At 38.1% G+C, this 23,731-nt stretch overlaps 2 protein-coding genes and 1 long non-coding RNA gene across 4 annotated transcripts in view; 1 reads left to right on the forward strand and 2 right to left on the reverse strand.

Annotated features, from left to right (window-relative positions):
- The window catches only part of LOC134802760 (pyruvate dehydrogenase (acetyl-transferring) kinase, mitochondrial), a 53,594-nt gene extending 38,600 nt beyond the window's left edge, over nucleotides 1–14,994 (reverse strand). Inside the window, exon 1 of the mRNA XM_063775455.1 lies at nucleotides 14,697–14,994. Coding sequence (XP_063631525.1) covers nucleotides 14,697–14,799 — 103 coding nt within the window. The 5' untranslated portion in view covers nucleotides 14,800–14,994. The remainder of the gene's footprint in view (nucleotides 1–14,696) is intronic.
- Nucleotides 1–23,731, reverse strand: part of LOC134802885 (uncharacterized) — an 84,482-nt gene that overhangs the window by 40,686 nt on the left and 20,065 nt on the right. The window lies entirely within an intron of this gene.
- Nucleotides 17,739–23,659, forward strand: LOC134802812 (putative gamma-glutamylcyclotransferase CG2811). 2 transcript variants are annotated; one of them, XM_063775537.1, is made up of 5 exons: nucleotides 17,739–17,899; nucleotides 18,646–18,841; nucleotides 19,369–19,474; nucleotides 22,161–22,286; nucleotides 23,511–23,659. In XM_063775537.1, exons 1-5 carry the CDS (start codon nucleotides 17,831–17,833, stop codon nucleotides 23,560–23,562), a joined length of 549 nt encoding a protein of 182 aa, XP_063631607.1. In that variant the 5' UTR covers nucleotides 17,739–17,830; the 3' UTR covers nucleotides 23,563–23,659. The 2 variants fall into 2 exon arrangements, with proteins under 2 accessions (XP_063631607.1, XP_063631606.1); XM_063775536.1 differs by lacking the exon at nucleotides 23,511–23,659 and having other exon boundaries at nucleotides 22,161–22,399.

Genomic DNA, 23,731 nt, shown 5'->3' on the forward strand with positions numbered 1-23,731 from the left:
TTCTAGTAGCATTTCTTTTCTGCAAGGGTCGCAGTTCAAACCTAACCTAACCCACTTTTCTAGTAGCATTTCGTTTCTGTATGGGTCGCAGTTCAAACCTAACCTAACCCACTTTTCTAGTAGCATTTCTTTTCTGTAAGGGTCGCAGTTCAAACCTAACCTAACCCACTTTTCTAGTAGCGTTTCGTATCTGTATGGGTAGCAGTTGAAACTAAACCTAACCTACTTTTCTAGTACCATTCATTTCGTTTCTGTAAGGGTCGCAGTGCTAACCTAACGTAACCCACTTAACTGATAGCAGTGTAACTTACTTTTCTAGTAGCATAACTAAATGCTACTAGAAAAGTAGATTAGGTTAGGTAGGTATACTAGGTATGCAGTGCGGGCTACGGGGGGTTGAGCGGGAGGGGCTAGTAATTTTGGCATCAGTTTACTTTATGTGGTAATATGTGTACATTTTTTGGTAATCATAGTGGTTTATTTATGTGAAAATATCGCATTAATTTGGTCTTCAAGATTTGGTGATCATTAATGATTTTTGGTGATCATTCAATATATTTGGTATTTGAATACAATTTGAAGCGCAGTCGTAATTAAAATGGTGGTACTTTTGTATTTTTAGGCCTTATTTTTTTGGTGTTCAGTAATTTTTTTTGGTAAGCATGATTTTTTTATTTAGGGTACCAAAGTATTTTTTGGTGGTCATTATATTTGTAGCCAAAATTTAATACGAAACTGAAGCAGTTCATTAGAAACATAAACGGAAACTAAATTGAAATGCAAACAGACTTCAGACAAGATTAGCTTGATACTAGACTAGAAGGAAAATTTAGCTAGGAATTTTAGGATCTGTTTTTTTTTAATTGACTTTGGAAACTTCGGCCACTTAGCTCATAATTTATTAGCAGAAACCGCTGAACGTCTACTCGACTGAATTAGGTATTCAACTAATACTTAAACTGCACTTGAACTTGACACTTTGCAAACATCGTTTATAATCGATTATCAATGGATGCCGACAAGGACAACTCCATAATTGATGTCGTGTATTATTAAATTTATTAACCAACACTCTCATAGTGAGACTCATACACAATCCGACGAAACAAGAATCCCGCAAAATATGAATCCAGCGCATTGACATAGATATCTAGGGACTGGCTTTACGGGCAATAATAATGAGGCATGACAGGGGCCAGTACAGCGGTGTGAAACCGCTACAACGCGATTGGTTGATGAGTTCGCATGAAGCGCGCGATTGGTTGATGAGTTCGCATCACGCGCGCTATTGGTCGCAACTAGTTGCGTTAGACTGCACGATTGGCTGGAATTCGTGAGTAACACCGCTGAACTAGTACCATGTTTAGTGCACATTAGCCCGTCCTTAGATATTATACGTTAATGATCCAGCGAATCGAATACGAAAAAGATGGAGAAAAGAAACGTCTTTATCAATAGTCTTTTCAATAATTATATTAAAATAATTTTTAGGCAAAAATTTCATTTATGGTACAAGCTTTTATCGCTGACTGTACTTTTCTTTCCACAGGAAACTAATTAATTAATACTCATCGAGACGATTCTAACAATCCCAAACACAAGTAGTTTGCGTTGTTTTATCACCGAGTTCCCATGGCCACCTCATGTCTCCATCATCAGACCAGCTCGATGTCATGTAGACAGACACAGCAGGCAACACACAGACAGAGCAAGTTAAATAAAAGCTTTTAATTAAGACGATGTTGTTAACATGTAATTTCCTCTTTGCCCCAGATGCTGCCCATTAAATCACCTAAATATATCCGCTTCTCGGTCAAGGACAACATTGTGACTCGCACAATCAAATACATATAAGCAATATTATTACAGCAGTAAGCAGCACAATCGTTTAAACGTGTCCTTACGACCCTTTAAATTTTACGTTTAAAATACTTCACGAAAAAGCGTAAGTGTGATACAAATGTCGATTCGATACACGTGTATCATTTTGACGTCTTCACGCAAAACGTTGTAAGTCCCAAAAAAGTCATAAGGATATACGTCGTTTTGTATAGTTTCGCAGCTCAGCAACACGCGTCTCAGTGAATTGTCTTCCCAAACAAATGTGGTGTAATTTTGGCGTAAGTCCAAGGGCTCAACGTCTAATGCGTTACGTAGCTGTGGATATTGACCTGCCTTATTGAGGCATCAAGGTCATTTTTATTTGTTTACTACGATGTTATTTAATTATGTTATCAAATATATTGGTCCTTCGAACCGGATCAAGGTGATAATTCGGCGATCCGATAAGATAGTGGCAGTCGTTTTCTTTCATTGAGTTGTGCAATAAAGAATATTGATATATTTTAGTCTTATTTTATCGGTCGTGACGTCGTTGCCGACACTTTACTATGTTGACTGCCTACTCATGGTATTTCTTTCTTTGGAAAATAATTAAATGAGTTGGGATACCCACTTGGTATTTTGTTATGATGATTAAAATTATCAACCTCACTATCCAAGGCCCTAGATCACGCGGCCGCGGTAGGCCTAAGAAGAGCTGGCTGGACGTCGTGACAGCGGACATGGAAGAGAACAATCTCACACCTGAGGATGCCGAAGACCGGGCAAAGTGGAGAAGACTGAGCAGGAAAGCGGACCCTGGCGCTAGGCCGGGAAAACGCTAGGTTGAAGAAGGAGATTAAAATTATGATTCCTTCGCTGCTATCTAATAATAATTAGACATATTCAAATAAACTTTAAAACCTTGTAACCATGCCAATCGTATAAAATTCAGTATTTTCAGTAGCAACAAGACAGCGGTCTATTAAATTATTATGTTTGCCCCAAAGTTTAGTAAGACGCGAGAATTTTAGGAATCTCAATAATGCAGTTGGCAATAGATTCGAGGTAAAACCTTCGAGCAACACAGGGAAGGGAGACGGCATTCGTCATTGACGTATTATATCTCAGGACGGACCTTACGAGCACTAAGAATGGTGCTAGTTCAGCGGTGTCACTCACGAATTCGAGCCAATCGTGCAGTCTAACGCAACCAGTTGCGACCAATCGCGCGCGTGATGCGAACTCATCAACCAATCGCGTTGTAGCGGTGTCACACCGCTGTAGGTACTGGCCCTATTCGTGCCCCATTCTTATTGCCCGTAAGGCCATTCCTGAGATATACGTCGATGGCATTCGTGCTATTTCCCCTCTGTCGAAGCATAGGCACAACTGTGCCTATGGCGGTGCGTGTTGTGACTCATCCGTACACAAAAAGAGATCGAGGTGTGCAAGATTTGTCTTTGACGTGTGTCATTTTCTATGTATGTATTTGTGTCGTCATTACAGATTGGATTTTGTATGTATTGTGAGCGAAAAGAGCGACTGTGTGCACGTTTCCCCGCGAATAAATGGCAATATGATTTGTACGGTAAGAAAGATATCGCTTCGGCTCCTCCCTTCGGAGTCGGATCTCATAATAGGCAATACTCAGATACCTCGCAATTTTACACTTTATTGCAAAAAAAACATGGTATTTGCCGATATATTTACCATGTTTTTTGATGATGGTGAAGATGACGATGTGTCTCTCAACAGTCTCAACTCTCAAGTTAGATTAGGTGAGATTCGATTCAATCTCTTCCCTCCTTCCTAAACGTCTCACGTAAGTAATGAACGGCCTCTGACTCTCAATGCCAAGCTTGCGAACCCCGTCATACGTCAGTTCAGTATATTCTAGACTTTAATATAGCAACAGGAAACGAGGAAGTCTAAATATAGCGGCAGATCGCTCCAGCAGTTAACATTGACCTAGAGGTGCTATACAAACCAGGGATGTTGCGAATATTCGCATCCGCATCCGCATCCGCGGAACTTCCGCATTATTTTCAACATCCACATCTGCATCCGCATAAAATCGATGCGGAGCTTATGCGGATGCGGATGTCTAACAAGTCGGTACAGGAACGTCTTAGCGGCGGTGTAAGTGTTAGGTAATTTCGTCATTACCATTACCTATATAAAGAAATTGTCTAGATTCAGAAAAGTCGCCCAAGTTACTGTTTATTAAATATAACGCACCTATATTCTTGCTCAAATACTAACCGTTTCGTTTTTTTTTAAATAAAAAACACTAAAAATGTAATATTGAAAATGTTTTTAAGTACCTACTCTTGACATCCGCATCCGAGGATGTGAGCCTTTAAATATCCGCATCCGCATCCGCGGATGTCAAAAAATCTGCATACGTACCATCCCTTATACAAACAGCAACACTTAATTAACTCTCCATCGGTGGACCTTATGCCATTGGTAATAAGGTTTACGAACTGTTAGTTAAGTGTAGGCGATGGTACTGTCGTCACAGCGGAATAGCGAAGTCTGTACATATAAAATCGGCGTCGATTCAAAATAAACCTTATTGTAAGCCAATAAGGTGCAAATATGATTAACGTACCTTGAGACGTTAAGGCCTTTTGGAACTAGCGAGCTCTTTCATAGCTCTATGAAGCGATAGATGTTGCAATATCGACCTTAATGCGTTTAGAGTAGGTTGAAAATGCTAGTGGCAAGTTATTGACGTGGATTGTGGGTGATCTTGAATGGTGGGTTCCAGTGTACGTAATGTGGAAGAGAAATTATAATTTTTACGTCAGTGATGTTATTTTAATTTTTACTGTTCCGCTTAAAAATAGACCTTTAGCAGGCTCATTCCGCGATTTCGTCGCTTTGCATAGAAGTACATCCGTTCCACACCAATTTTGGTGGCTAGCCATAAGCCGCGCGTGGCGCTGTCGCCACCTAGCGGCCATATCTGTCCTGTACGGTTACCATCAGTTTGTCACTGACATAAATTTAGCTCTTTGGTTCTATTTAAGAGCCTAGACTCTTGGGGCTAATAACCTTATTAAGCCCATAAAAAAAAGGCTATTTAGCTCTTTAGCCCCAAGCCTTAATAAGGTTATTAGCCCCAAGAGTCTAGGATCTTAAATAGAACTGGGCTCGGGGGCAAAAGAGCTAAATAGGCTTTTAGCCTTTTAGGCGTCAAGAAATGAGGCGAGCCCTAAAAAAAGAGCTAAAAGGCTCGAGTCCTTTGGATCACTATTTGTAATAGTTTGTATATGTTTTGATGTTTCATTTCCAAAAGGTTCTATATCGAGTACCAGCATTGATTGTAATTGAACTCTATTCCTCAAGCGGTAAATATGTTATCTGTTTAGAATCTTTTGTTGTTGTTTCATTTCATTTGGCACAGGTAATTAGCGGTTTGGTTTAACAAAAGATAACGATGCCATTCATCGTCAGGTATTCTCTCAAGTGGATCCCGACATTTAAAAACCATCCGAATATAGTTACTAGTGGTAAGTAATTATCTCAATTTAACTAAACTAGGCCGGAACATACAATTTGTAGGTACATTGTTTATTAGTACAAAACAAACAGGTCGATGCCTTTTCAATGGAGTTGTGTTGACACTCACTACAATGTTTTACATAATATACCTATTTGCATATATTTAGTCACCGTAGTTCGTTTCTTGTGTATTATTCGTCTTTATATAAATAAACAAATGTGTAGTTCTGAACATTGGACCCTATAGACATCTAAAAAAAAAAACAAAAAAAAATATTAAATCTGTAGGTAAGTCTCCTGCAATAATATGTAACTCTTCGAAGGCCGCAAATATATGTGACACGCTTTTATGGCTCTACAAATAAGATCGTATCATAGCTCCTCTACACGATGGGCCAGCGCCGGCCACTCCAAGGGACACAGCCATGCGGTAGAATGAGATAGCAATATCACTTGCTCCCTCTAACGCATAAATGCGTCCCTTGGAGGGGCCGGCGCTGGCCCATCGTGTAGAGGAGCCATCAGATATTTTTGCGGCCTTCTCATCTCAAAGGCCGGCAACGCACTTACAACCCATCGGGTGCTGCGGGTGTCTATGCTCCATGGGCGACAGTAATCGCTTACCATCAGGCGATTCGTCTGCTCGTTTGCCACCTATATCATAAAAACCGGCCAAGTGCTAGGGGGCTATTCATAAATTACGTCATTTCAAATTAGGGGGGGGGGGGTCTGGACATCGGATGACGGTAGCATGAAGTAGGAGGAAATGGGGTCATTTGAAGCATGATTTTTGGATGATTATAGGGGGGGGGGGGGGGGGGGGGGGGGGGGGTCCAAAATCGTCAAAAATCGATGACGTAATTTATGGACAGCCCCTAGTCGGACTCGCGCACGAAGAGTTCCGTACCACCTACGCAAAAAACGGCAAAAAAATCACGTTTGTTGTATGGGAGCCCCACTTAAATATTAATTTTATTCTGTTTTTAGTATTTGTTGTTATAGAGGCAACAGAAATCTATGAAAATTTCAACTGCCTAGCTATCACGGTTCATGAGATACAGCCTGGTGACAGACAGACGGACAGCGCGCGGAGTCTTAGTAATAGGGTCCCGTTTTTACCGTTTGGGTACGGAACCCTAAAAACGTTTACCATTATAAATATTTTGAAGTGGCCAAGGTGTCACAAATATCTTAACAAAGTCTCTACTATCAAGACGTTTAAGTGCATGTCTAGATATTTTTGAGCGCCTGGCTACTCCGATATAACTGATTGATTTGAGTCACTGAGTACTAAAGGCACAGAATAAATAATAGTACTAGGTACAGAATGTACAGAAGACTCACTGTCAAACAAAACGCGTCTGTTACGATCAGTACGGTTACCATCAGTTTGTCACTGACATAAACGCCGTCGAGAACGTAATTTACTTTCTATACATCTCGCTCGTACTCGCATATTAGTGCAAACGGGATGTATAGAAAGTAAATAACGTTCTCGACGGCGTTTATGTCAGTGACAAACTGATGGTAACCGTACTGATCGTAACAGACGCGTTTTGTTTGAGAGTGAGTCTTCTGTACATTCTGTACCTAGTACTATTATTTATTCTGTGCCTTTAGTACTCAGTGACTCAAATCAATCAGTTATATCGGAGTAGCCAGGCGCTCAAAAATATCTAGACATGCACTTAAACGTCTTGATAGTAGAGACTTTGTTAAGATATTTGTGACACCTTTGGCCACTTCAAAATATTTATAATGGTAAACGTTTTTAGGGTTCCGTACCCAAACGGTAAAAACGGGACCCTATTACTAAGACTCCGCTGTCCGTCTGTCTGTCACCAGGCTGTATCTCATGAACCGTGATAGCTAGGCAGTTGAAATTTTCATAGATTTCTGTTGCCTCTATAACAACAAATACTAAAAACAGAATAAAATTAATATTTAAGTGGGGCTCCCATACAACAAACGTGATTTTTTTGCCGTTTTTTGCGTAGGTGGTACGGAACTCTTCGTGCGCGAGTCCGACTAGCACTTGGCCGGTTTTTATGATATAGGTGGCAAACGAGCAGACGAATCGCCTGATGGTAAGCGATTACTGTCGCCCATGGAGCATAGACACCCGCAGCACCCGATGGGTTGTAAGTGCGTTGCCGGCCTTTGAGATGAGAAGGCCGCAAAAATATCTGATGGCTCCTCTACACGATGGGCCAGCGCCGGCCCCTCCAAGGGACGCATTTATGCGTTAGAGGGAGCAAGTGATATTGCTATCTCATTCTACCGCATGGCTGTGTCCCTTGGAGTGGCCGGCGCTGGCCCATCGTGTAGAGGAGCTATGATACGATCTTATTTGTAGAGCCATAAAAGCGTGTCACATATATTTGCGGCCTTCGAAGAGTTACATATTATTGCAGGAGACTTACCTACAGATTTTTTTTTTTTGTTTTTTTTTTTAGATGTCTATAGGGTCCAATGTTCAGAACTACACATTTGTTTATTTATATAAAGACGAATAATACACAAGAAACGAACTACGGTGACTAAATATATGCAAATAGGTATATTATGTAAAACATTGTAGTGAGTGTCAACACAACTCCATTGAAAAGGCATCGACCTGTTTGTTTTGTACTAATAAACAATGTACCTACAAATTGTATGTTCCGGCACAGAATAATTAATAGTACTACCGTACAGAAAGGAAACTTCCTACAAAAACGAAGTTTGACAGCGGTTCAGGGTCGAATCATGCTGGCCCTTTCTAATATATGACACTTTCCCTTTCGGCTATTTAGGGTTGTCAAAAATCAAGTGATTATCTTATCTGTGGTCGTGCACGCAAAAGGAAGTCAAGTGGTGCCAACCCTAATAATTGCTCGGAGCAATGCTGAGCCGAGCGGAGCCGAGTTTGACCGAAGTCAGGAGTTTCGCACCCCTGGTTCCGGCCTAGTTTAATTAAATGGCTACAAATATAATGACCACCAAAAAATACTTTGGTACCCTAAATAAAAAAATCATGCTTACCAAAAAAAATTACTGAACACCAAAAAAATAAGGCCTAAACATACAAAAGTACCACCACTTTAATTACGACTGCACTTCAAATTGTATTCAAATACCAAATATATTGAATGATCGCCAAAAATCATTAATGATCACCAAATCTTGAAGACCAAATTAATGCGATATTTTCACCTAAATAAACCACTATGATTACCAAAAAATTTATACATATTACCAAATAAAGTAAACTGATGCCAAAATTACTAGCCCCTCCCGCTCAACCCCCCGTAGCCCGCACCGCATACCTACCTAACCTAATCTACTTTTCTAGTAGCATTTCGTTATGCTACTAGAAAAGTAAGTTAAACTGCTATCAGTTAAGTGGGTTAGGTTAGGTTAGCACTGCGACCCTTACAGAAACGAAATGGTACTAGAAAAGTGGGTTAGGTTAGGTTTGAACTGCGACCCATACAGAAACGAAATGCTACTAGAAAAGTGGGTTAGGTTAGGTTTATACTGCGACCCTTGCAGAAAAGAAATGCTACTAGAAAAGTGGGTTACGTTAGGTTTGAACTGCGACCCTTACAGAAACAAAATGCTACTAGAAACGTGGGTTGGGTTAGGTTAGAACTGCGACTGTTACAGAAATAAAATGCTACTAGAACAAGGTGACGAAGTGGATTAATTAATTTAATAGGATAACGATATATTAAATGATTGCACATTTTTAATTAAAATGTGGTTACAATTTTGTGATCATTTACTATTTTTGCGTTTACAATTATTATTTTGGAGCCATTTGCTTTAATAGGATAGCAAGATTTAAAAATTTATAATTTATTTTTGGGTTTACAATGATTATTTTGGTGTCATTTTCTTTAATAGGATAGCAAGATGTAAAAATTTGGTTATCATTTCACATTAAAATGGGGATTGAAATTTGGTAATCATTGACTATTTTTGGGTTAATAATGATTATTTTGGTGTCATTTCCTTTAAAAGGATAGTAAAATGTAATAAAATTGGTAATCATTTCACATTAAAATGGTGTTATAATTTTGGTGATCATTCATGATTTTAGGGTGGTAAAATAGATTTTTTTGGTATTAAATTTTACTAAATCTGGTGATCAGTTAAATAGCAGCCTAATTAAATTGAGGTAATTACTTACCACTAGTAACTATATTCGGATAGTTTTTACATGTCGGGATCCACTTGAGAGAATACCTGACGATGAATGGCATCGTTATCTTTTGTTAAACCAAACCGCTAATTACCTGTGCCAAATGAAATGAAACAACAACAAAAGATTCTAAACAGATAACATATTTACCGCTTGAGGAATAGAGTTAAATTACAATCAATGCTGGTACTCGATATAAAACCTTTTGGAAATGAAACATCAAAACATATACAAACTATTACAAATAGTGATCCAAAGGACTTGAGCCTTTTAGCTCTTTTTTTAGGGCTCGCCTCATTTCTTGACGCCTAAAAGGCTAAAAGCCTATTTAGCTCTTTTGCCCCCGAGCCCAGTTCTATTTAAGATCCTAGACTCTTGGGGCTAATAACCTTATTAAGGCTTGGGGCTAAAGAGCTAATGGTACTCGATATAGAACCTTTTGGAAATGAAACATCAAAACATATACAAACTATTACAAATAGTGATCCAAAGGACTCGAGCCTTTTAGCTCTTTTTAGGGTTCCGTACCCAAAGGGTAACACGGGACCCTATTACTAAGACTTCGCTGTCCGTCCGTCCGTCCGTCCGTCCGTCCGTCCGTCCGTCCGTCCGTCTGTCACCAGGCTGTATCTCACGAACCGTGATAGCTAGACAGTTGAAATTTTCACAGATGATGTATTTCTGTTGCCGCTATAACAACAAATACTAAAAACAGAATAAAATAAAGATTTAAATGGGGCTCCCATACAACAAACGTGATTTTTGACCAAAGTTAAGCAACGTCGGGAGTGGTCAGTATTTGGATGGGTGACCGTTTTTTTTTTGCTTTTTTTTTTGTTTTTTTTTTTTGCATTATGGTACGGAACCCTTCGTGCGCGAGTCCGACTCGCACTTGCCCGGTTTTTTTAGGGCTCGCCTCATTTCTTGACGCCTAAAAGGCTAAAAGCCTATTTAGCTCTTTTGCCCCCGAGCCCAGTTCTATTTAAGATCCTAGACTCTTGGGGCTAATAACCGTATTAAGGCTTGGGGCTAAAGAGCTAAATAGCCTTTTTTTATGGGCTTAATAAGGTTATTAGCCCCAAGAGTCTAGGCTCTTAAATAGAACTAGGCTCGGGGGCTAAAGAGCTAAATAGGCTTTTAGCCTTTTAGGCGTCAAGAAATGAGGCGAGCCCTAAAAAATAGAGCTCCAAAGGCTCGAGTCTTTTGGATCACTAATTACAAACACCTGCGACCACGGCTCTAAATTCCAAAAGGTGCTATATCGAGTACCTGCTATTGTAAAAGTTTAACTCTATTCTTGAAGCGGTAAAGTTGCTCTGTATGGAATCTTTTGTTATCTTTATTACATTTCATTTTGCACAGGTAATCAGCGGTTTGGTTAGACTCTTGTCGGTGGAGCGATTTCCATGCATGTCGGTCCTCTGCCTTCTCCTTGACAGCCTGATACGACACGACGTTGAGCTTTTCCTTTACTTGATCTATGTACGTTCTCCTTGGTCTCCCCCTCCGACCCCTTGCCTCAACTCTCCCTTCAATGATATTTTTGATAAATTCGTCGTGTCGTAGCAGGTGTCCAAGCATCTTTCCTCTTCTGTTTCCAATGGTTCTCAACAAACTCCTCTTCTCTCCTACCATGCGTAAGACCTCTTCGTTTGTTTTCTTCTCCGTCCAACTGACCTTTGCCATTCGACGCCAGCACCATATCTCAAAAGCCTCCAGCCTTTCTTTATCACGTTGCCTCATTGTCCACGTTTCGCTTCCGTACAGTGCTACGCTCCAGATGTACACTTTTATGAGCCTCCGTTTATTATTAACAAAAGTTAACAATGCCATATCGACAGGTAATCTCTTAAGTGGATCCCGACATTTTAAAACCATACGACTATACCACTATTACCGGTAGTTTTCAATTTGGGTAAGTAATATGTTATTTGAGAAATCTTCAGAATGCCACCACTGTCATCGATGTCCCCACTGTCATCGGTGTGAAGGATGTCGAATTTATATAATTCAGATAAACATAAATTAAAGAGATTTGAATATGAAAGAGATAACGCTCAGAGGTACATAAATATTATCATTATCAATACGGGGGTCAAATGTGAACTGAGCACTAGATATCAGAAAATATGCAGTGTAAATATCAATCATCACCAGACATCGTAAATTTTATAGCATTTTCGGTGCAGCGGACTGGTGTTAACGGAATTGGTATAAACAATTTCAACCCTAATGATTAATTAGCGTTAATTACGTTATATTAACTTTAATTTACCATTTCAGTTGGAACTTGGAATAATCTATACCAATTTCGTTAACACCACTCCGCTGCACAAAAATACTATAAAAGATACGATGTCTGATCATCACAAAGTCACCCGCCGCGTCTGTCTGTTGGTATGTTCGCGATAAACTCAAAAACTTTTGAACGGATTTTCATGCGGTGTTCACCTATCAATATAGTGATTTTTGAGGAAGGTTTAAGTGTATTATTTGTTAAGGTTTTGTGTAACCCGTGCGAAGCCGGGGCGGGTCGCTAGTTTATCAATAAAACATAGACGCAGCCACGAGACTACCACCAAGTGGCAACTATAGTAAAATTGGCCCTTGATAATGCAAGTTTCTTAAAATAAATAATGTAAGTATTTAGAGCAGGACAGTGCAGACTGCGGAGTGCATAGTTAGCTTAGATGGACACTATTTATCTTATTATAAAATTATTATCATCATTTCCTCGCGTTGTCCCGGCATTTTACCACGGCTCATGGGAGCCTGGGGTCCGCTTGACAACTAATCCCCAGAATTGGCGTAGGCACTAGTTTTTACGAAAGCGACTCCCAAATTTTTTTTATATTTTTTTTTTACAAGGGACGTTTTTGGCAGTTTTGTGTGAAATAATTTGTTTGGAGCCTTAAAGGACTAATGCAAAAGGATACTAATTTATGGTAACCCTAGCTTTATATATAACAATGTTCCTAGCGTCAGCGTCTGTTAGTAAATGTGTAACTGTAGATGATACAGGACATATCAGATTACGTGAAGTGTGGTATAGCGTCCTAAGGCTCAGCCATACAAAATTTGCCACAGAAATGTGAACCTTTATTGTAGGAAACAGAGTTCATTTTGCGTTGTTTAAAAACTGAACGAAACAAAGCAAAAGTGACTCTGTTCCAATCAAATATGATTTAAATTTTCTTGAACTGTATAAGTACTATATATAGGACCTTGGGCCTAAGGAGGCTAGAACTAGAATGCACTGTAATATATATGCTGGTAGATGGTAGATAGATTCCATAGCCCACATTGTTAACTGTATATTGGTGCACCTTATGTACAGTTAGAAGTGTTGCTGTTTGTACCTAGATCAGAGATACCTATCGAAAGTGTCATTCTATGGAACTCTGCTAATTATGTAAACAAACCGCCATATTGAAATTGTCTCTGAATGATGAATTTACTTGTTTACATAGTTAGCAAGTTCCATATGCTGTTTGTACCTAGATCAGAGATACCTATCTAGACTAGAAGGTAGAGTCTGTCTGGTAACACCCCGGACAGTATTAATTATACATTTTGTCAAAAATACTGTTAAAAACTTAAAAAGTGAAATTGTCATAGAAAATTTTAAGTTCTCGTCTTTTTTTTACTGACAAACTGGGTGTGCCAACTGTGCCAGTATAAATAAACTTTTAAAAGTTATCTTGGACAGATAGCCACTATTCTTCTTGACAATAGAGTTTTCTTTTTCCTTTCAAGTTTCTGGTCATAAAATACCTTGATGGTTTATTCAAAAGTCCACATTTTCATTCCAATTAATTGAGATGATTATGTGAAGTGAATGATGTCAAAGTAGTTATCATTATCACTGTGCATTTAGATAAGTTTAATTGCAGTATATAATTTTACACAATTAGATACAATAACAACAAAATGCAAGAGGGGGGAGCAAGTTGATATCGCCGGAGGCAGGGGAGGGGCAGAGGAGCATTCATTGTATGTAAAATTTTGAGGGGGGGCAGCTGATAAGCAGCCGAGGTGCTCAAAAATATCTGAACATGCACTCTATAGTTCGTTTTTTTAGCACTAGAAAGAACTTGCAAGAAGGTAAGCGATCTTGACATGTCTTTTAATTGAAAAACGCTTTTTGAAAATCAATAACTATTACTTATGAAAGCAGAAGAATATAAATTATTGTATTAGGTTCATAATTTTTACATATTTGCCGTAACTTATTTTAAAATGTGTTTTTCAATTAAAAGACACGTCAAGATTGTTTACCTTATTTCTAATGCTAAAAAAAACGAACTATAGCCACCTTGACAATTAAGGTGTGTTCAAATATTTATGAGCACTTTGGCCGCTCCAATATTATCTGATGGTGACTGTACTTTGATCAATATTTACTACCTGGGTATATACAGAGCTACTAAAACCTGTTACTATGTAAAAAGTAGATATGTATGACCCATACATGTTAAAGAAGTTACATCAGCTATTCTAGCCATAGAAAATAGCTCTTTAACACCTTGAAATAAGGTCTTCTATCGTGTGCTGTATGTTGTTTGGACAATGTTGCTTATAAAAAGAGGATTCAGGTCATTGACTGGCCGATGAGGGACAAAAAGTTGTAACAAGGAGATAATTGGGTGTTTAAATAAATAACTACTAAACATAGACCATAGACCTATCTATGATATATCAAGAGTTGAACCACTTGTACCAGTTGTACCTGTACATTGTACCTTTTCCTTTCAATTAAAAAAAAGTTGACACTAGGCAAAACTTTTTAAAAGTTGGTGTAGGATTTTAACGTGTTTTAATCTCATTAATCATTATAAAAAAAAGAAGTCACAGAAAACGTCGAGAACTGGCGATAAACAACATTATACGCTTCTTCAATGCAATAAAATTCTATAAATTTCTAGAACTCAACGCAAACTACTATACTCAATCTATGGCAAACTGGTGTACTTCCAGCAATCTTGCCAATCAAATGTATTTAATCCTAATTACCACGAAAACTTGCAAAACGCGTAGACAAAAATATTTACGGTTATTATAACAATAACACACACATTCGTTTTGTGTAAACAAAACAAATAAAAATTAAAGATAACCTTGAAAAAACGCCGACCTCAAAGGGTCCATATCTTATTAAATTTAAAAAAAAACTTACCAAAATCTATAAACTGCTTTATAGACAAAGGCGATGGATTAAACTGTGCATAAAAGTCCAGCATTTTCGTCACATTTGAGAAAATGGTCCCTGCCAGCCTCATTTTGGATGTTTTTGCTTCACGATATAATCAAAAATTAAGGTAGGTTATTAGTTTATCACCGGCACTAAAGCTCAACAACACACAACATATTGGAGTATAATTCTGGACTGTGAAATGAGTTAAATATGTTAAACATCGAAATTATAAAATTGTTGTAATTTCACAAAACAACTAAGTCCCGCAATGAATGAAATGAAACTGGCTGAATTGACCGATCGACAGTGTTGCCAGGGCTCTGGAGTCATAAGTTACGTTTCGTTTCCCTAAAAGTCACGTTTTTGCTGCTCAAGTCACATTTTTATATTATTGTATTGTATGGGTAGGTAAATCGATTTTGTTAGAAGAAATTCAGAAAATAATATATTTCACAAAAAATCTACTAACCTTTTATGATGTTTCCTCAAAAGGAAAAAACGGAACCCTTATAGGATCACTCGTGCGTCTGTCTGTCTGTCCGTCTGTCACAGCCTATTTTTACGGAAACTACTGGACCAATTAAGTTGAAATTTAGTACAAATTGGTGGAAATTAGTGACCCAAAGACGGACATGTAAGTCATGTAACGTAAACAAATGAATTTTAAGCATGGGGGCTACTTTTGGGGGGTCAATGAGAAAGTTAAAAAATTAAGATTTTCAATAACCCAAGCAAATTAGAAAAATCTGCGGAAATAATTCGTGTAATAGTTTTGAAAATTGCTTACAGGTATACCTTGTGGTGTCCAGATAAACATACTAAAAGTCCTCGAGGGTAGGGGGTGTGCTGAGAGTGCAGGGAGGGTTAAAGGTACCTTTTTTCTTCTTTTTGCTCATATCTCGAATATATGTACAAATAGCATTATAATTACTTCGGACAAAAATTTTATCATACAACAATTTCCTACAAATTTGGTTATGTTTATTTTTACTTTACGATCAATACTTTAGGAGCTTCAGGCTGTTAAAGTTAAATTAGAGCTAAAAAAAAACCGGCTTAGAGCATGTCGGACCATGCTCAGTGAAGAGTTCCGTAGTTACCCGTCTGTCAAAATAAACTATTCGCAAAAACTCTAAAACAGCTATACCGATTAGGTTCGCTATATTTTTCCTTGAAAGTCTTTACTAAGCTATGTTTTTATGATTTTTTTCATATTTTTTGGACCCATGGTTCAAAAGTTAGGGAAACTAAAGGGGAAAACACAACTTTTTTGCTTTCAGATTATTTCCGAAAATATTAAGTTGATCAAAAAATGGTTCTTGAAGACCCGTATCCGTTTTAAAAGACCTATCTAACGACATCCCGCACTATAGGGTGGAAGCGAAAAAAAATTCATCCCCACTTTAATGTAGGGCAGCCACCATAAAAAAATATATTTTTCTAGTTTCTATTATTAAATTTGGCTTGAATATATAAATTCGTTACACTGACAAAGTCGTAAAATATAAACTAGAAAAAATATTTTTTTAGGGTAACTCCCATACATTAAGTGGGGATGATTTTTTTTCTCGCTTTAACCCTATAGTGTGGGGTGTCTTGGATAGGTCTTTTAAAATGAATAAGGGTCTTTAAGGACCATTTTTGATCAACTTAATATTTTCAGAAATAATCGATCTGAAAGAAAAAAAGTTGTGTTTTCCACTTTAGTTCCCCTAGCATTTTAACCATGGCTCCAAAAAATATTTAAAAAATTGTGAAAGTAAAACTTAGTAAAAACTTTCAAGGAAAAATATAGCGAACCTAATCGGTTTAGCAGTTTTTGAGTTTTTGCAAATAGTCTATTTTGACGGACGGGTAACTACGGAACCCTACACTGAGCATTGCCGGCATGCTCTTGGCCGGTTTTTTTTTAATATTATATGAGCAGGTCGATTAGCTTGCTTATCCTAAACTATTTTTTTTTATTTATGATGAACAATTACGCAAAAAACGACGTTTTCTTAAACCGTCTATTTTTTATCTCTTATTTAACTTTAACAGCCTGTAGCTCCTAAAGTATTGATCACAGAGTAAAAATGAACATAACCAAATTTGTAGAAATTATTGTGATAAAACTTTTGTCTGAAGTAATTACAAATGCTATTCGTACAGATATTCAAGATATGAGGTTAAAAGAAATGAATCATACACAAAAAAAAAAACTACTACTATCAAACTAAATGACACCGTCATGTCAAGGTAATAAGTCTCATCTTGCCACGACTATTATAATAAACATAATGGTGGATGTAACGTCAAGGTGTCAGTGCAAGTGTCAACTTGGGTGCGTTCACCGCGTTCCTAAATAATATAAATTGCAGAACTAAACTTGTCCAAAATTCGACTAGCTTAAAAGTCACAAAAATTGCCTCAAGATCGTAAGTCACGCACGTGTCACACGAGAAGGCCAAAAGTCACGAAAAATGTGACTTTTGTGACCATCTGGCAACACTGCCGATCGACCGACAGACCTTCGGCCGCGAGTAGATACTGGTAGATACGAGCACATTTTATTAACTTTCAAAGCAAAAACGACCTTAAGCCGATGCACCAAAGTTCAAATGGAAAGTATTAGATTAGAATCTGACGTAACCAAACGTCAAGTGACGCATGAGAAGTATTTTTTTCTTTCAAACATATCTATGTTTCAAACGTAATGATGTCTCCATATTGCTCCATATCCTCCATATGGTCTCCATGTCTCCATATTTTATTCATACACGATTGAAGTAAAAAAATACAAAAACGGCTTAAAGATAAAGGTTCAAGTAGATGATAAATGGATTTTTCCGTGAAAAATTAACTTCGTTTGTGGAAATAAAAAGTTATTAATCACATTTTTCAAGCAGGAATGTGTTATGTTTATTAAAGTAAGGTAATAAACACACCGTCTGCATAAAAATATTTTCATCGGATCTAAGTTTATTTCTGCTCAAACGACTCCCCTTTTTGACGTTTAAAGACCAAAGGAAAGAGAGGGAAAGTAAATTTTTAAATATTGTATTGTGATTTTATTCATGGTGATAGTTTTGCATGTTGTTATCTTATTATTATCGGTGTAATTTACATAAAGATTAATGATAAAGACTGCGAATGTTGTAATACACTCTAACATAAGACAGTTCATCGTACATTTCGTAAGAAAGGTAAGATCTAATAGTGTATGTAATTCAGAAGACCTTTCAACAATGACTTGGTCCAGACTTGGTCTGATATGGGTCTGATACTTAGTAATATTCCTTTGATTAACAAATTTACTGTCAATTCACTAGAGAACTAGTTATTTAATAAAATGGAGCATTATTTCAAATCAAAACCAAATATCTGTTACTCAAAACTTTGCTACAAAAGGAAATCATTTTTGTTATAACTTATAACCTCTTTATGGTTTCATAATTAATTAATAGTTTGTTATTTATTATGTGTTAATATTATGCCTTGCATTTATTGGTGTGTATTATTAATTTAAATGCAAGGTCAATGTGGCTAATTCCGTCATAGGGACTATTCCGTCCGCGAGCGTATATTTCTTTGATTTTCAATCATAGGACAATAAAACCATTTGCTTTTCATAGCTGAAACTAAAAGCATCGCTGCTTTGTCTATGAAATTATCAATTTTGTTTGTTGTTTGAGAAAAACGCTATAGTGGACGAAATAGGCCCTATGGCGGAATTAGCCACATTAACCTTACTATACACATACAGCATCCTGCTTTACATAGATATAGTTTGGCAAGAGTTACTTGTCACCTTGCTAGTGGAGCCCTAGCAGAGAAAACCATACTGCCTTTTGTTATGTTAGTATTATAACCGCATAAAGAGCCCTTTTTTTAAAACTGTTACAAACTTGGTTTTCCACATTGTTTATAGTTGTTTTAATTTTTTTTTCAGATGACCCATCGAGTCTTTGTCTATGGCACACTAAAGCGTAACGAGCCTAACCACTACTGGCTAACTAAACCTGAGAACGGAGCGAGCAAGTTCATAGCCAACGGAACAACTAAGACTAAATATCCACTAATCATCGCTACTCGATACAACATTCCATTCTTACTTTATAGTCCGGGCGATGGATCTAACGTTCAAGGTGAAATATAATACAATATCAAGCCAATGAAAATGGGTAGTGATATATGGAAATGTCCATACAAAGTAACCCATTATTATAAAAAGCCAATTATTGTGGTACCTTTTTTATAAACCTATATTACTATGCTTATTAATAAACGTAACCATTGTCAGATCTTATTTTATTGCCATAACTGCCCTTAAGGGCATATTTGTGTCGTTTTCAAGCAAAAGGTACCACAAGGACTCTTTTTGTATGAAGATACAAGCAAATTTCGTCCTTATGGTAAGCGATAATGTGGTACCTTTCGATTGAAAACGTCACATTTGTTTACTAGTGTATTCTTCTTCTTTTCGTGTCGAGGTTCCTTTTTCATACGATGGATGTCCAGTAGGCAGCGGTGTTGACAGCCCTGGCTGTCGCGTCCCTCAGATCCAGCTCCAAGCAGTGATGTGGGCATTATGCTAGTGATGCTAGTGTATTAATTCTGTCATAGCCCCACTTTTAAACTGTATTTAGAAGTGAAACCTGGGTCTTATTTTCAGGTGAAGTGTATGAAATCGATGACAAAATGCTAAGTAACCTGGACATATTGGAGGATCATCCAAAATTCTATGTCAGAGAGGTAGACGACATCCAAATACAGAAAGGGTGAGATATCTAAAAAAGTCAACAGCATCAGCTGAGTAGTTAGATAAATGACACGCACACATATCTAAACAATAAAGTTGTCATGGTTGTCAGGTGGGCCGTCTTAAACTATGCTAAGGCCCTTGGGCACATAATAATTTGGGGCCCTTTTGGAAAGTAAAGAAAGCAAAATTGAACTAACATTTTTCTACTATGACCTTCTATTTATTATGGGTAATCAAATATACTGTTACTGTCTGTCCTTCGGGGCCCCCTGAGGATGGGGGCCCTGGGCCCGGCCCCGTGTGCCCTTATGGTAAAGACGGTACTGATGGTTGTTGTATGTATTTAAGTATTTATATATTATACATGTTGTTATCTGAATATTATACATGGCATAAGCCTTCTTGAGCTTACCGTGGGGCTTAGTCAAATAGTGTTAAAATTTCCTATAATATTTATTTATTTATAAAAAAAAGTTGTGTTTACATCGTTTTAGACACCTCGCCCACTGACTTGCTTTTGCTGCTGAGAGAACCAAACTATACCCATGTAATTAAATTAATACAAATAGTACCTAACCTATAGTCATTCAAAAATATTGCGCACATACTTGAACTTGAGAGAGCATGCTTGCTATTTTATGTGGCGCTATGGGCACGAAAATTAGTACTTACTTTAAGGACCTTAACCCCTCGAATCAGATGGCCGCGATTTCGTGCCAGCAATGACATTGACAATCAAAGTTCAATTTTAAGCTCATAATCGCAAAGTCGTTTTTTGGCTAGCAGATTCGATCCCTGGGACTTGAGGTGTTATGAGTAGAGATGTACCGACTAGTCGCCGACTAGTCGGGAAAGCCGACTATCCGGCCACATTTGTAGTCGGCGATTAGTCGGCGACTAGTCGGCAAAAATGGCCGATTAGTCGGCACTTTATTAGTGAAAAAAAAAACAGAAAAAATAGAAATCAACAGTCAATATTTACCATACTTTTTATGTTTATTTTACTAAAATATCTATTCAGGGTTGCATACGAAAACTTTTGTTCATATAATTGACCGTTTGATCGTTATCGTATGTTGGGGGGCTGGTTTTTTCCTCTACAGGTCGATCTCAACTGATTCTCGTGTAATTTCATGTGCAAGTTCTATAGTTAATTTTATATTATCATTATTCAGTTTTTGGTTTCTTTTTAATGGTGGAGCCACGAGGAACTATTAATGTTATTGCTAAATTTAGAGACTTAAACAGGGCACGTTGCTCGTAAAGACGCAGACCACAGGGGATAGGTTCTTAACTGGCGACTACGTACGGGAAATAGAGCCTTGAAAATACCTCCTACAAGCTGTACTGACAGTCTGCTGAGGATCGCAAAATAAAAGATCTAAAGACAGAAATTGAACGAGGATTCTTGTGATAGGTCTTTGAACCTGTAGAGAACACCTTTTAGCCAAGCTAATATGATGAATAGCGCAACCAAAGGAGCAAAAATATAGTTTTTCACCTGAACTTATACGAAACTAATGATCTGGCCGACTAGCCGACTAGTCGGCCGACTAATCGGCCATTCGAGCGCCGATTAGTCGGCTAGTCGGCTAGTCGGCCAAATCAATAGTCGGTACATCACTAGTTATGAGATCTTTGCGTTCAAAGTGTAAGAGCCACTCTACACTAGTGTCTAGGCTTGTGTCGGTCATGAACTAAGAACTGTTAAGAATGAAATCCCATCAAGGACCGAAAGGAACTAAATCTTTTTGCACGCTCTTAATCGGTCTTTAGGTCCTTTAGTTCAGTGGGATTGGTGAGCGCTTGACATGACTGAAACAGAAAATAGACTGAACGAAATGAACGCTGGCACAAGTGCGAACGAGATAAAAGAGTGACAAACAGTCCTAAACCTGAAAAGTATGAAGAAAAATCAAATGTTTTTCCATGTTTTTTATTATATTTTATTGTGTCTAGCTTTTTGATGTTTAGTCGTCATATAGTATCATACAACTTGAATCGTAATTCAGTTGCCAAAGATTTAGAAAAAAACTACTGTAAAATCGATCCATACATTCCCAGCTCTCAAAGACCGAACTGAACTAAAGGAACTAAAAGACCGAACTAGTTCTTTTGAGCGATTGACCGAGAGCGGAGCGCTCTTTGTAGTGACCGAGCAGGCACAAGCCTACAAGTGTCTCCCGAGCGTCGGCGTCTAGTTAACTCTATGGCTGCTGTTCGACGCAACGTTGGCGCAACTGCGCTGCGGCGCCATTTTCCATAGCGCTGACTAGACGCCGGCGCCAAAAGACGCTAGTGTGGGGTGGCCCTTATGATGCGAATATAATATATAGGGGGTATTACTGCAATGTTCTGCCGCCAGAGTACAGCACTAAGCTAGCTAGTACCTAAACCATAGAGTAACTTATACATACTGTGCCTTAAACTGTTTTTTGACAAGATTTCATAGACAATAAAATATGACATTGCATAAAGGCGATGTTAACAATGGGCCTACCGGGAAACGCGACAATCGAAATTTAGTTATCTGCCTCTTAACGCTCGAATATGCAAGAGTGATAGAGTGGTTAGATAACGAAATTACGATTTTCTTGTTTTGCGGTAGACCCCAGATTGTGATGGATAGTGGTAGTGGCGCCCCCTACGCAGAGTTTTGCGTAATATTCCCTATTCTGTTAGCACTAACTAACTTTTTCCAGGAATGAAACAACCACAACAAAATGCTGGGTGTACTTCCTAAAGACCTTTAAACCGGAGCTACTGAAAAAGCCAACGATGAGCAACTACTCCTCCACCGGACCCCACGGCCTCGTCTACGCGGAGAGGTGCAATAGAGACCCTAATTATGACTATTGGCGTGAGGTCAAATGCAGTCAAGGAGACTCCTGATTATTAGGAAAAATCTAGTCATTTTTTTCCTAAAGTAAGAACGCTAATCACGGAGAATATCGTACATTGACCAGCCATTTCATATCTCTATCTCGAATGGGGACAATGGGGTTGGCAACTGTCAAATGTTAGCATAGATGGCGCCATCATAGCTTGCCCCTTTTTAGGGTTCCGTACCCAAAGGGTAAAAACGGGACCCTATTACTAAGACTCCGCTGTCCGTCCGTCCGTCCGTCCGTCTGTCACCAGGCTGTATCTCATAAACCGTGATAGCTAGGCAGTTGAAATTTTCACAGATGATGTATTTCTGTTGCCGCTATAACAAAAAATACTAAAAAGTACTGAACCCTCGGTGGGCGAGTCCGACTCGCACTTGTCCGGTTTTTATATAAGATTTGGCGTAAAGGGCTGGCATCCAGGGCATAAAATGCCATTAAAAAAACAATACATTTGACGCAATTCTAGGAATTGACAGGGCAAGCTATGCTGGCGCCACCTGCTAAATACTTCGACCGGCCGGCATTTTGATGTCCCGCGGATGATGCCGGTCAATACCACTGTACGAGCAGGACAGCAATATAATCATTCGCGTGCGATAGAGATAGGAAATGGAAAGTCAATATGCGAAAATCTTAGTGCTCGGCGTCCTTACTTTAGTTGAACAAACTTAAAGTTTTAATTCATGGATAAAATATTTGGAAACTCTATTTATTATTTATACGGTAATCAGTAAGGCTTAGCCTATACTAGTCTCTTTCTGACTAACACAGTTAGAAAAAGGTAGGTAGTATCATGGTATAATAATATACTCCGCCTGGTACTCTCTTCCCGTCTTTTCTAGGTCACCTAACTGACACAAGCCTACGTCATCGTGCGACAGCGCTATATGATAATATGCGATAGCGCTATATGATAATATGCGATAGCGCTATATGATAATATGCGATAGCGCTATATGATAATATGCGATAGCGCTATATATAGTGTACTGTGTCACTCTGCGAAGAGAAGACCATGTTTTATTAGACTATGGGTAATTGGGTAGTATATCACGCGCGTGAGTTACTGTCCCGGCGGAATCATGATAAGCATACTTACTGTCCCTTGAATGGCTAATGTTTAGTCTCTTGCCTTGAAAATGTTTAATTTTTTTGTTTCAGTAATAACGAATCGACCGTGGACGATTTGTACGATGATATTTTAAAGAAATAATGTGATTATTTGGGTCGAGTTATATGCAAAAGTGGTTTCCTTGTAAATATTTCGAATTGACATGTATTTTTATAAAGAAATATATTTTTACTCTGTTTCCAATGTTTTTCCTTTTTTATTTCGGAACACATTCAATTTATAATAATTACTATTTCTGAACGCAACTTAA

Source organism: Cydia splendana, chromosome 25 (genome assembly GCF_910591565.1).
Source record: "Cydia splendana chromosome 25, ilCydSple1.2, whole genome shotgun sequence".
Taxonomy (NCBI): domain Eukaryota; kingdom Metazoa; phylum Arthropoda; class Insecta; order Lepidoptera; family Tortricidae; genus Cydia; species Cydia splendana.